This window comes from Lygodium microphyllum, chromosome 23 (genome assembly GCF_053477565.2).
Source record: "Lygodium microphyllum isolate KBCC chromosome 23, Lygodium_microphyllum_v1.1.10, whole genome shotgun sequence".
Lineage (NCBI taxonomy): Eukaryota > Viridiplantae > Streptophyta > Polypodiopsida > Schizaeales > Lygodiaceae > Lygodium > Lygodium microphyllum.
This window is the reverse complement of record NC_141157.1, coordinates 77,721,731-77,736,656: the sequence shown is the minus strand read 5'-3', so window position 1 is coordinate 77,736,656 and position 14,926 is coordinate 77,721,731. Positions and strand designations below refer to the sequence as shown.

At 36.8% G+C, this 14,926-nt stretch overlaps 1 protein-coding gene across 1 annotated transcript; it reads left to right on the top strand.

The window, feature by feature from the left end:
• Nucleotides 1-9,956: 9,956 nt before the first annotated feature.
• On the top strand, nt 9,957-11,809 carry LOC148016367 (large ribosomal subunit protein uL14). Its single transcript, XM_087664409.1, has 4 exons — nt 9,957-10,111; nt 10,554-10,838; nt 11,380-11,421; nt 11,514-11,809. Exons 1-4 carry the CDS (start codon nt 10,099-10,101, stop codon nt 11,594-11,596), a joined length of 423 nt encoding a protein of 140 aa, XP_087520535.1. The 5' UTR covers nt 9,957-10,098; the 3' UTR covers nt 11,597-11,809.
• The last annotated feature ends 3,117 nt before the right edge of the window (nt 11,810-14,926 follow it).

Sequence of the window (14,926 nt, the reverse complement as noted above, 5' to 3'; positions counted from 1 at the left end):
CAAAAGCCCTCCATGACCTCTAGACATAGCATTCTACTTATGGTAGCATTCCTTCTCAAAATGAGCAATCTGTCCATAGTAATGACATGTACTATCTCTATGAGGACTAGATTGTCCTCTATCTCTAGAGAAGGATCTCCTCTTCCTCTAGGCATAAAGTCTATACGACTAAAAGAGCTATGACCATGAGTAAATGCATCTCCACGACCATAAGAAGATCCTCTAACTCTTGATGGACTACCATATTCTCTATGATGGTAGAATACCCTATTACCTCCAATACATTTCCACTACTATATGCATTAAGACCCAATTTCATTTCTTTAGTAATAAGCAACATGGCAATCAACTCCTCAAAGTCAGGTATGGAACTACCTCTCACAGAAATAAAAGTGTCAAAGGACTTGAATGTAGGTCCAAGTCCATTCAAAGTGATAGAAATCAAGTCATTATCATTGTCATCATAAAGAGATGCATTAATCAAAGCAGGATCCTCTGCAATCTGCTTTATCTCCTCAATATAGTCACGAATGCTCTAGCCCACAGGCACCATACAATCTTTTCTTTAATCATATCTTCCTTACATTTGTGCAAGTGCCATACATCTTCTCAATGATCTCCTATGCATCTCTACATGTGTTCGATTTCTTGATGTGAAGGATCAAGTCTTTGAAATGCATATGGATATCCAATGTAAAACATTCATGTTTTATGGATAACTTATTAGCATCAAGACATGGAAAAGAGAGCACAATAGAGTTGGAATAATCATAAAGAGAACCCTCAAGAGTTGAAATCTAATGGCTGGCCTATGAAGTATACAAATGATATAATCGAATATGTAAATAAGATATTTTAGCTTGAAGATAAGGTGCATAGATACAGTACACATCAAATTTTTTGGGTAACTTCCAAGGATGATGTATAATGTGATGACCAATGGAATTATGAGTGTATTGCAAATTCAAGCTTATTTCATAGCACTAATGGATATTCAATGTTTAATCCATGCACTTTAATTATCCTAGAATCAAATAAAGTTTGCATCGATGAAGACAATGATGCTAGAGACATTGACCATTTTAGTTCTAATTTGTTGGTGTAGAATGTCGCTAATTTGCCCATCTGTAAGGGAACCCTAATCATTTACACAATCTATTACATTAGAGACAACTTTGTAGTCGAGCTAGCAAAGAAAGGTGAGGATTTCTATTTGATCAAATGTACCAAAACTATATATAAAATAGTGAAGGCAAAAAGGATGCACATTATAACAAAATTGTCAAAGAGATAAAGTAGTTGTTTGAGGCTTGTATTACGGCCAAGTTGAAGGCATGGTTGACACATACAGCCTCTAGATTACATATGTTAGTTGATGATCTACTCACACATTCTAAGAGCAATAAGGTGTCCCATAGAGCCTATCCTTGGATGCCAAAATAAGTTCATTAAGGTTTACAAAAGCATATACTATAATGATAATTGCTATGAAAATAAAATTATTTTTATTTATTTATTTTTATAAATTTTCATTGTCTATTTTTCATCTCATTAAAATTTATTATAATTACTATGAAAATAAGATTTATTTTATTTATTTATTATGCAAATTTTCATTATCTATTTATTGCACGACTCATGACTTGTTACATGTGTATTTTATTTATTTATTATGTAGATTTTCATTATCTAATTATTACATGACTCATGACTTATTACATGTGTATACATGTGAAACTAGTCTCATTGTGATTGATAGATAGAGGTTATCAAACTAATGTGTTTTGTGTTGTGATGAGCAGATTATTAGATGGAGTTATTTGGATTCATAAAGGAAACTAATGTGTTTTTTATTATTATGAACAAATAATTAGACGAAGTTATACATATCAATTAGAATAAAGCACAATTTTGTATAGTAAAATTTAACTATTTTTGAGTGGTTATTATAGCACAGAATCATTGTAATTTCAGGCACTCTCTAGTGTGAAGATATTATATGTGCACATGCACAATTCATTTGTTTGGATATAACCTTACGTGACGCTTAAATGACCAAATTATTATTTTTGTAAGCCTTAGGATAGATTTATTTCATAGAAATTAGAAATCATTTTAAAAAAGCATGGTATTCATGCAAACAAAGTAAGAAGCCCAAAAAGGAATGCTTTTCATTTTTTCTAACCATAAAAAGCTATAGACAACAAAAAATGTTTACATGGGGTAGGTGCTCACCCATGCAATTGGGGGAGATTGTATAGCTTATGCTTATATCATACACTATTTGTATGCATTTTCTATCTTCTTCAATTTATGTTCTCTTCAAAATTTTATTGGTATTTTTCTATTATATAGTGAAGGACTAATTATATACCATAGCATGCCATATGATGATAACAAGACTCAAAATGCAACAATCATGTAAAGATGCAATAATCTTATAATAGACTATCAAATAATAGTGGAAAATACCAATAGAATTCTATGATAGCTTCTTCTGACACTAAAAAACCAACCATGTATTTCTTTTGATTAAAGTGGATTGTTTTTGTCCCTCTTTTGAGTTTCTTTTATTCTGATAGTATCTGATATCTTTGAACACCTAATTTGCAACTAAACATGTCCCTATTATCTGACAATACCAAATTTGGTGTTGCAAAATAGTATCTAATGTGATGTTATCCATGGTACCAAATTTGCTATAATATAGTATCAAAATTTGATAAAGTCATTTGTTCTTCATTCTTTATTACCTGGTCTCGTTTGGTCTATATAGTACTAAATATTTGAATTCTTTTGTTGTCAGCACTTTAATATAGTACCAAACTTAGAAATCAATAGTAAATGCATAAATCCTATTGATCTTACCACTTTAGTAGAATGCATAATTTGGCTTTGCATAGTACCAACTTTGGTACTATAGAGTACCAAATCTTTCAAGTCCTTCATTCTTACTTATTTACTATCCAAATAAATTTGCTATATACAATATAATTTCAAAGCTAGGGAAAGAAATCATCGATAGGCATGGTGCATGGCGATGGGTACCTTAGGGACTTTGATTGAAGAGAGGGTCACAATTTGTGTTGGACCTACATTAGATCGGGGTATCAAATGCCGAATACCAAGAGGAAGGAGGGAAATTGGGATGAAGCAGAAGTATCCCACACTTCCAATTGGAGATTGGCTAAATTAATCTAATAAAATAAAGCTACCTTGAAAAAGATTATTTTCATTGTTTTCTTGTATTGTATAAATGTGTTTGACAAACCCTGTGTAACGGACTAATTAAGGAACCTATTTTTGTGACTCACTGTGTTGCAAGAACTATTTAGATAAGTAATCATACTTGAGTATATGCATGGAAAGCGAATGGATGGTCGTCATGATGACCCTATCTAGTGGATGCGTGGACCCAATTAGTCAGGTGTTTTTCAAAAGAATGAAATAGAAAGAAGGTTGAATGGGGGTTGAATGCTAACTTTCTAGGGTCAATGCTATAGATCTCGACTAAGTACCATTTTAGGGGTCCAAAACTGAGATTTTTTCTTATGGTTAGAAGAGTTAAATCCCCCTAATCTCTCACTCTCTTTGAACCAAGTGTGGCAACTAGTCCACTCTCACCCTTGATTGATTACAAAGTGATCTTCAAGGTTGGGTGCTAAAATATTGATAAGACCTTAGATCAATCATAATGGGTCAACACCATACATTATGTTGTGAGCTAGACTCAAAAGTTACATGACTAGCTAAGTCTGTCAATCTTAAGGGGTTCGGACAATGCTGCTTAGGATAGGCTTTCAAGCAACTACTACACATCCTTTCCCCTAGCTAGGCAAGGGGTGGGTGCACCACATCTCAACACTAAAGGTATTACAAGTACCATTGACATTTTTAAAAGCCCTAAGAGTACTACATATTACAACCTAGAACATCATAATTAACTCGATCCCAATGACTCCAATGGTACCAAAATGCACCAAAGCAAACAAAAAAATCAATAACTATAGATTAGAAATGGATGAAAGTACCAAAAAGTACTAAAAAATGCCTTGATATTGACAATTTCATACAAAAAATTAGTACACTATGGGAGGTAGGAGTGGCTATGAGTAGCAAAGGTATCATACAGCTTGTAAGCATTGGAAATGGATATGAATTATAAAAGTGCATTGAATGTCATATATTAGCTCAGAAAAATCATACATATGGGGGGTCAAATTGATATGAGTAGTCTTCCATCTAAACAAAGTAATGAGCCACTATTGTAGACAAGTCATCTTTGACCTCAAATATTGAGTGAGTGTCACCTATAGTAGGCTAGTGGGCAAGAATCTTTGATCCATCCTCCATCAAAGGGCTCCACTTTTGGCTCGTAGGAATAAATCATTAAGTGATTGTGGTAATCATTCTTTAAAGACTTACAATAGGTATCTTCCAAAAGTATCATGTTACTAGCATTGAATTGAGTGTATTTTTCCACACTTTCCAAAAGTTTTTTTAAAATATAAGCTTTGACCAAAATTTAGCATCAATACAAGAAACATAACAAAAACTTTTCTACCATACTTCACATTATTCCTGAGAAAATGTATATTTTCATACAAAGAAGATGACATATGACTTAATCAATAAGATATAGTTATCGATCACCTCCATGTAACTTATAATGTTTTTTTGGTTTTTTCATGATGAATGAGAAACACACAACCAAAATCTACATTAGCTTTATCCTCCTACAATAGCTCCCAAACAAGTTACTTTCTTGAGATGCTAATTTCAATAAAAACTTTTGCATATCCTGCCTCAGCATATAGTAGCATACTATGATTCACCCAAATTATTTTACACCCTCCAACAACAATTCCTCTTTGGCATTTTCAAATCCTTTAAGAGTACCCCATTGATTCAACAATTATCAACCTACCTTTTGATGTAGAAAGATCAATTGGAAGCTTACTTTCTACTATACTATGCTCATTAATCCACCAAGCTCTTGTGACTACAAAGGAAATTAATAAATAAGACATGTCAAGAGGTTTTAAAAAAAGTTAAACTCAATAAACACTAGAAATCATATGTCATATTAGACTCATAATGAAAGACTCAATTACAAGGGAATATGGGAGCTTTTTGTTCCATTTATATTAAAAAAGCTATACTAGGTAAGCATCGACTTCACATTGGTTGTGTTGCTCACTTTTTGTAGGTACTATAATGTGCTCCTGCTCTCTCTCCAGCTCCCCCTTTAGCTCTTCACCAACAATAAGCTCAATGGAATCCTTCTCTTTCTCTAACTCCCCCTTTAGGACTTCATAATCAACAAGTTCATTTAGCTTCTTTGATCCCACTAGCTCCCCTATTAGCAATTCACAATCAACAAGTTCTCCCATCATTGAATTCCTCCACCTTGAACTCTAGCTCTATATCATGCATATACTCTTACCTTTTGTAGTTGCTTCAACCATTTCATCATCACATGACTTAGGAATCTAGGGGCCACTTACCCAACACCTCCTCATGCCCATCAAAAACCATGTTTGGGTCATTTGCCAATGGCTCCTCAATCCCACAACAGTCCACCAAGGGGTCAATAGAGGGGTGATGTGCATTTTCATCAAGTCTCACAATCAGGCCGTTATCTCCCTCTCAAATGCCCTTTTCTAGATCATCTACCACATCCACATCCTAATTTTTTTCTATAATTTTGTTGCACATTTATTTACCACCCAAGTTTTTTTTTGGGGTCATTCACTCTTTGCACTTTTTGGAAGAAACTAATATTCACATAAGGGTCATTAACCCTTAGCACATCTTGAAGTGCTATAAGATCAACATGGTAAACTACTAATTAATGGTGTTAAAAGAGATGATTTTCATCCCTTCAATATTAGACACATCTTCAAGACATATGACTACTAGATAAAAAGGGACCCTAAGACACAATTGAAAACTTGGAAAACTAGGGTGAGAGGCATTTGGTCTAATACACCCTCTAAAAGGCTCTATATGGTGGTGTGAAGTAATGATGAACAAGTTTCCTGCTAGAGATAGGCTAGGTAAGAGTGGTAGAATCTCTCCTTTGCGTGTATTGTGTGGGTGGTATGAGGAAACTCTCCAACATCTTTCTTAGGAATATATAGAAGTCAAGGCTAGATGGAAATCTCTATCCAATCTCTCCTATTTGTGTATTGTGTGGGCAGCATGAGGAAACTCTCCAACATCTTTTTCAGGAATGTGTAGGTCAAGGCTACATGGTGAACTCTATCCAAGTGGGTGAAATAAGTCATCCTACATGTCAAGTTTGATAAATGTGTTTTTTTAAAGGACTTTGGGAACTCCAAGAAGCTAAAGCTACATTACGAAATGTGATTAAAGGTGTTATAGTTAGGGCTATCTAAAGGCATATGAGTGCAAAATTGTTTGGGAATTTCTATGTTTCTCTAATTTGATAGTCATAGATGTGAAGTTAGAGAAGGCCTTAGCTATGTCTTGAAGATTCTAGAAGCTTTTAGAAGTTACTTGAAGAATATTCTAAAATATTGCTCTTCTCATCTCATATGTTAATACTTCTATCATCACTTATGTCAAAAGGGCTTATGTCATTCTTGATGTCATCGAGGTTTACATCATTGCTTGTATCATCCACATATGTGTCATTTCTTATGTTCTTGCTACCCTAGAAGATTTTCTTGTAATCATCTAGCATAAATAGGGGTCTTAGCTACAAGCCCCTCAATATTGCCAACTCTAGTTTTGAGGCTTCTATGAGGTAAATCCTCTACTAGTTCAAGTCTTGTATCCAAACTAGTCATGTCTTATCTTGTCTTGTATCCAAGTCAAGTCTTATATCCAATCTCGAAATCAATCTTGTTATAAGAAAGATTCAAGTTCTCATTGAGTTATTGTCTCGAAGTTGTGAAAGCAATGACCCTTACTCTTGAAGAGCACTTGTCATGCTCATACTAGTTTGGCAAACCTATCATTCCTTGATCTTGCCTCTAGCCTTAACAGAGGCAATGCCTTTATATGAGAAATTTTTACAACCTTCAAGGAAACTAATAGAGCAAGGGTAGTTGGAAATGCACAAGAAGTATCGCGAGTAGATTTTAGGCATGCATCTAAATTTTGGTAGCTCAACTATGATCTAACATGGCATGTGAATTTCCCAAGCAATCTGATGAGATAATTGATTATTCAAGAGGCAACAGGAAAAGCATCATGGGTCATCTTTGAGCTTTAGTACAATGAATACATTTGATAATACGAATCTCCAAGAGGGTCCACTATTCTTTATGGAGTGATGTAGATGGGATTTCACTTGATTCAACACCCTCTCTCCACATAAGAAAAAGAAAGGAGACACATCAATGGATCATACATGTATTGGCAAGAATTTCGATATTGTGCTCAACATTTTGGAGGTCTTACCTTCAAATCATTGTCGGGAACATAGCCCTTAACAAGCAAATAAAAGAGTGATGTGTGATGATGAAGATAATGTAGAGATTAAAGCTTAGATGATGGCTCCTCCTTGATGCTGACATGCATACCAATCACCTTGCTCAGATAGCAATGTTGCTTGCCTTCACTATACAATAGCCAATAATTGAAAGGAAAATAAGAAGAGCATAAATTGCACAAGAGAAGAGAATTCTAAAACTTGCATGATACAAGAATGAGGACAATCTCCCCCCATGCATGGGTGAGCACCTCCCCCATGCATTTTATAATATTGAATTAAGCTTTTGTGCTCAAAATAGGCCTTGAATGCACATGAGATATAGGGTTTACATATAGTGGACCCTCTGAGGCTGTATGGGTATCTGCACTTCAAATTCTTCAGTATTCAATGTAGCATTAGATGGATTCATCTTCATTTGTGAATAGTAGGTCTAAGATAGCCAATGTTTACATCCAATCTTGCATATCCTCCAAGAAGCTAATGAACAAATTTATGTGGCTAACTCTAATTACATGATTTTTATGTCCGAATAGCATCTATGATATAGCATTGAGATTCATAGGAGAGGTTTTCCAAGTTCCACTTTCCAAAAGACACTCAATCTTCTGCAAGTTCCACTTCCAAAGAACACTCAACCATTGCCTCAATCTTCTACAAGTTCCAATTCCAAAGGACACTTTACCATTGCCTCAATCTTCTATAAGTCATAAATTTTGCATCCAAGGCCTTCTAAGCAATAGGACATAGAAGATAACTAAGAATCATATCCCTTTAATCTTGACTAGCCAATTTTCGAGGACTCCTATCAATTTAACTTTTGAGCCATCTCAATGTGCATGCTTTATGGATGGACTATACCATGCTTCAAGAACTATTAAGTTTACAATGCTAACATCTGATACAGTGTCTATTATTCCCTTTTTAGTTATATCTCCTAAGGCAAGCATTAGTAGAATAATGTGTCTTTCAACTCCTTCCCAAAAAGTATTTACTCCCAAAACTCTAAGGGTACAATTAGGTACTAGGCTAGGCATGATTGTAGTAGGTTGGGAGTCTTGCAACTAGATTTTGGCCTCTTCTTCTTCCTCTTTTTCCCAGTTAAAAAATATATGACGAGTGACATTACTCAGAAGAATTTCACACCGGAGCTCTCACAAAAGTAGAAAAGAAATCATATGTACAAGCCTCTTAAGGTGGTCTAGGGGGTATAGGGAAAAGAAGCCATGGAGAGGGAATGTACTGCCACCTAGGGCTACCCACATGCATTGTGAAGAATCAGCATGGCATTAAACCCTCCCATACTAGTCACAAAGGCTATAGATTAGGTACCCCCAAGGTATGGCTAGTTCACCTAGAAGAACTCTCTACACAATGTCCCGTTTCAACACCTAGAAGGTAGTTGAGGTGTACAAAGAGAATTCTTTCCTCCTATCCTCTAGGCTCGCAAGAGCCATCCATGCCCACAACTCATAGATTGAGATAGGATCACTGAGAGACTCCTATAGTAACCTCTATATGGCTAATAACTCTCGCCAAAAGGCCCTCTCCTCCTCCCAACATTGTTTTCAGACTTGAAGGGCTACATTTTGACAAACCTTGCTCGACTCACACAGGGTCATAGCTACCTTCTTAGAGCAATCCCTCCATCTTGTGTTTAATCCTTGGTCCAGTGTTGTACAATTTACCTCCTTACCTCCTCATGTCCATAGGTTGAGTTTGGGATACAATAAGAGTAGAGTGGCAAGGATTCTAGGGGCATCTAGTGTGAGGAGAACTATACCATTATTTGAAACGGTGGTCCCTAGCTAACCCACTTGCACTCCTCATGTACAAAACTACTCCTCCACATAGAACCAATCCAATCACTCAAGGAGAATGCCACCTAGCCACCTATACCATTAGGAGAAGTCCAAAGAGCCATCATGCATGCAAAAAGTTGGGTCCCTCCAAGCATCATGGGCTCCTAATATAAAGATAACTAAAATTGTGCATGTGAGTGCACACATAAATGTGGTATGGATAGAGGTCATTGTAAAAATTTCACCCCAAAATGTTTCACAACTAGGCAAGTCCCAAGTGAAATCGTTGTATAGTACAAACGAGAGAATTTTCTTCATGAACAATGCATTTAGTGGATCTTTGAGCTCATAAATCTCCTATGATTATGGAAGGATTGTGATCACATATAGCCTAACCTTGTAGGATTGGAATATCTCATTCTACATAGGACAATTTTAGCCACCCTTGTGGGAGTGATGTTTTTGCGATGAATGTTTTGACCAATATATTATTATTTTTTGAATTACTATGCTTAAAGAGCATGTTAAGGAACCTTGTATAACAAGATAACAGTAGGAAGCTTGTCCACCCTTTGTCCCCAACTGTACCTACCAAGATATAGAGTGCCTAGCTTGCAAAAGCTCATGATGTTGTAATTCACAATGTGAGAATTTTAATGGGGATTTGTCCAAAACTTCATGTACAAGCACCACCTTGCTCCTTGCCGGGCCCAAGTGCCCCACCCTCTAAAGCCACTATTGCTTATTGTGATTATCCCTATATAAAGAGAGTCGCACTTTTCTTTTCTCCCTCTCGAGGTCTAGGGTTTACCGGGCGAGTCTGGGTGTGCAGGGATGTCGAAGCGAGGTATGTCATCAGGACTCTCTTTGAGTTTTGTCTGATCTTTGTTCTTCACTTTTCTGGCTGCCACAAGCCTTCTTTTCATCAGTTTATATGATCGATCATCCGTTTCAATGGCCTTACGTAGCCACTGTTTCTATGGTTTACAACATCGTGATACGTGTAAGGCTTGTGTTACAAAATCGCATCTGGCTGCTACAAGCAGCCCTTGGATCAGTTAGAACAGTGTCTGTTTCAATGGCCTCAGCCAGCCACTGTTTTCTGTGACTTCCAACAACATCATATATGTAAGGATTGTGTTACGGAATAGCCTGCATCCATCCTCCCATGGCCGCCTCTGTTTCTTTATGTGAATGGCAACATCATGAGACGTCTAAGGCTTGTGTTGTAAATTTCATGCGTCTGTGCTTCCATGGTTAAGCGAACCCCTGTTTTTCACCTTCGCTAGGTCGTGGAGGCTCTGCTGGTAACAAGTTTCGTATGTCCCTTGGTCTCCCTGTTGGGGCTGTTGTCAACTGTGCTGACAACACCGGTGCTAAGAACCTGTATGTCATCTCCGTCAAGGGTGTCAAGGGCAGACTCAACCGGCTACCTGCAGCATGTGTGGGTGACATGGTCATGGCGACTGTGAAGAAGGGAAAGCCTGATCTGAGGAAGAAGGTGATGCCAGCTGTGATTGTACGGCAACGAAAGCCCTGGAGAAGAAAGGACGGTGTTTTCATGTATTTTGAAGGTATGTCTAGCTAGAGACTTGAGAAGCAGCTTGATCAATTGATATTTATGCACCAGATTCCTTCACGTCCTTGTGTTTGCTGTTTGCTGTTTGCTGTATGAGTTTTTCTATCTGTAGTGTTTCAAAGTCCCGATCTAAGAATGAGTGTCTTGCTTTATGTTGATGTTAAAGGGTTTTTATAGTCAGTGCTGGTCTCTCTCTGGGTTGTCTGACTCGAACATTCAACAGATTGTTATGTGAACTGCTTATGATTGTGCCAATTGATTATCTTTCGAATACTGTATCAATGCATGTCAGTTGTGACTAAATGGGGTTGATGATCATGCAAGGCATTTGTGTGTTGTGGTTCTGTTTACCTGTTCATCTCATCTCCCGTAATATCTGCTATATTTGTTGTTTAAAGATATTTTGGAGTTTGTTGTATTATCTGGTTCTTCACTTTTGAAGGCATGCTGAGTTAATTATATGTACTGATGTACTATGTGCCATCAAGGCTGTTGCTTATTCCTGAGATCTGAGAGAGAGAGTCCATTTCATGCAGATAATGCTGGAGTTATTGTGAACCCCAAAGGCGAGATGAAAGGTATTCACTTGCATGGAGGAAGTTCTCACTAGTTTTGTGTTTCTGACATCTTTTGGTAAGAATATAGGTTTCTTATTTTATTTGGTGTGCAGGTTCAGCAATTACTGGACCAATTGGGAAAGAGTGTGCAGATTTGTGGCCCAGGATTGCAAGTGCAGCTAATGCTATTGTCTGAATCACCTGTAAGGTGGTATGTAATTAGATGCAGATCTGCATAGGGAGATCTCGGCTTGGATTATGGAATGACACTTTTCAACTGAGTAAAATGTAGGATGTGTTTTTGTTCCTTTGAATACAATGTCATCTCTAGTGAAGATCTGGAGTACTTGTATGTGTTGTTCTGCCCTTAATCTGGAAATGGAGTAACAGGCCTACATTGTGTTGGTAATATTTTTTCGGTTGTTAACAGTGGTTTGAGTTGACCCATCAGTACTCAGTTTATTGATCTGCAAATAATAGCAGTATTGTCTTGGCTAATATGATTACTTGTGCACTGGTTACTGACACGGGCTCATGTAGCATGATTACTTGTGCACTATTTATTGACACGGGCTCATGTAGCATGCTTTTGCAATGAAATTAATGTGTGCCATTTGATTTGCCAATGACAAAATTAAGTTTAGAAGTTGAAGTATTTGAAGAGTATGCAGTGCAGCAAGAGTTTGTGCTTTAGGCATGTATTGAGGTTGGTACTTTTGTACTACTAGTAGTTCTTCAAGGCAACATTGGCCCCTAAACATGTGCTGGCTTTGTGGCCAAATTTTTACCATTTTGTGATATACCAGCCATATTTTTTAAAAAATTTATCTGTTATCCAGATGTAACCTGTAATTGAAGATGAAAAGTCCTAATCGATTGTTGAGGCTTTAGTGTTGAGGTGAAAAGCTTGACATGGCTGTGTTACTGATCTTGGTAGTTTGAGACCAACTAAGGTAGCATGTTAGTAAAAATGCATATGTGGAGACTGATTGAGCAACTGCAACTTGTGCAGTGCCATGATAATTTTCTTTACCTTGCAATGCTTATGTTTGATGAATTTTATTTATAACATCTTCTGACATTAGTGCACACTTTAGAGTGTGCCTGACCAGCAGTCAATGCTGTTGAAGATCACTCTTCTGTTTTGGGCCCATGTGGGATTGTAATAGGGCTTTTGGGATTTAAGTTGGCCAATTTCTGCTCTTGTTTTTAGCAAGTGGAGCTTATCTATGTATGAAGATGACTGCTTGCTGTTGAGTCCAGAATGGAACTGCTTCCTTATTAAGCTGGGACTTGCAAAAGGTCATACATTATTACTTGGTTGAATTTGTGAAATGGAAGTTTCCCTTACCAGACTGAGACCTAAAGTGGAAACATCTTGATGAAGTTAGGGTCTGCTATCGAGTTCAGAATGGAATCGCTCCCTTATCGAGCTGAGACTTGAGAAAAGCTGGAACTTGCCTGAATTTGTGGAATGGAAGTCCCTCGCCACTCAGACCTAAAGTGGAAACATCTTTTACTTACCAAGGATTGTGCATATTTAATACTTTGCAAGATACTATTGAACCTCAAGTCCGTAAATGTTGGGAATCTACGTGGGATCTCAGTGGAAGGATGTGTCTTGAATCCTTCTTTTGATACTTGCATTGTTGCTTGCCTATTGGAATGATGTGTTGAAACTAGGTTTGAATCACTGGTCAAATGGATACAGATTTTCATAATTGGATAAACTTAGGTTATTCATCACGTTAAGGTTTTGGAGGTTAGACAGCTAGTCCAATGATGGGAATTTTACAGGTGCACATTGGCAAGAACATTGGGACGGGTGATCTCTCGGGAGGGGAGATACATGGGTCCTCACTTAGTGTCTAGCTCCATTACATGCATCTCTCGGGAGGGGAGATATATGGGTCCTCACTTAGTGTCTAGCTCCATTACAAGATTCATAACAAGCATCCAGTTGAGCATATCATCACTTGAAATCATATTGCATAGGAAGAATGATTTTGTAAGATAGATTGAGCATAGTGATGGGTCTTCAATGGTTAGGTTTTGAGATGGGTGCCTTTGTTAATCCATCTTCCATGTACCTTGATGTGATGTTGAGCATATCATATCTTGAAATCATATTACATAGGAAGAACAATTTTGCAGGATAGATTTAGCATAGTGATGGGTCTTCAATGGCTAGGTTTGAGATGGGTGCCTTTGTTAATCCATCTTCCATGTACCTTTGATGTGATTTGTAATATCACCCATATCTCCAAGACAATGTGAAAGCCCTCCACTACAGGGACTTTCACTTCTCTATACAAATCATTACAAATAAGATGTCTTCATGAGAAGGATCAATCAATAAGTATATTGCTTCAAAGGGAATGCATCAAATTTTGCACCCATAAAATCTACAAGTCGAAATTAAAGGTTAGAAACCTTTTGTTCTATTATCACTAATGTAAGAGTGTTTTCAAAGATGGAAATTGCACATGATCGTTAGTTATAATAGACCATTCTTAGCTTGAATTCAAGCCAATAATTAGTAAATATAAACCCATCTATATATTGAATACAAGTAATTAAATGCCTTTGATGGTTAGCATTTAAAGCTTTAAATTAAGAACAATCATGTACACAACCAACACAACTTTTTTTGCTTTATCGGAATTGGCACATTCAATTGAAATGTTGGCCTTGCTTTTAAAGAAAAATTTCAACCTTATATAAGGACCAGCAAAACTTCATCAACGCTAACCATGAAAAAAGACACCCAAGGATAGCTTCTCAAATGTTGAAGTATGAGAGGACCCTAATTGTCTATTCAAGCTTTATAGCAATCATATTTTCTACAGCAATCAATTATAGTTGGCATGCATTATTGCCATTGCTAACTTTGAATTAGAAACCTCAGGTGGAGACCATAGTGGAAATATGGTCAAAAGATTGACTACTAGAAAGTACGTGAAAGATTGATTATAAAAAAGTACTCTCTCACCATGCTTAAGCAGCCACTAATTATGATGAGAATCTTGTCTAAGTATGTCTCTTTATGTACAATCAACATGATGATGCTAGATGAAAGGTGTAGTGTTGCCCATCTATAAAGCAACATCTCTCAATTGATGATGGAATGCTTGAGAATCCCAAGCAAAAATTTCAACTTGGATCATGAAAGAGGTCCTATGAAACTTATCAACTTGCTTGAATTCTCATATTCCAATCACCCAATAGAATAATTGAAGGAAGGATACTTGATGTTTTCTTTTAGAGACTACTATCATTTAGTCTTCCTCGGTAGTCGAAGCATTATAAACAAGACCAAAACTCTCATTATTCACTTGAATCCATGCAACAATTGTATACCCTTTACTATCAACTCGGAGCCTACAATGTCTCTAAGTGTTATTTGATTAGTAGTGCACTACTTTCCCTCTCAGTAACATTAGGATTGTTCTCATATCCATCAAATCCAAGGCCTCACAGACCTCTAAGCCATGATCAATTCCTTGTAAAGCCATTGCATCAAAGC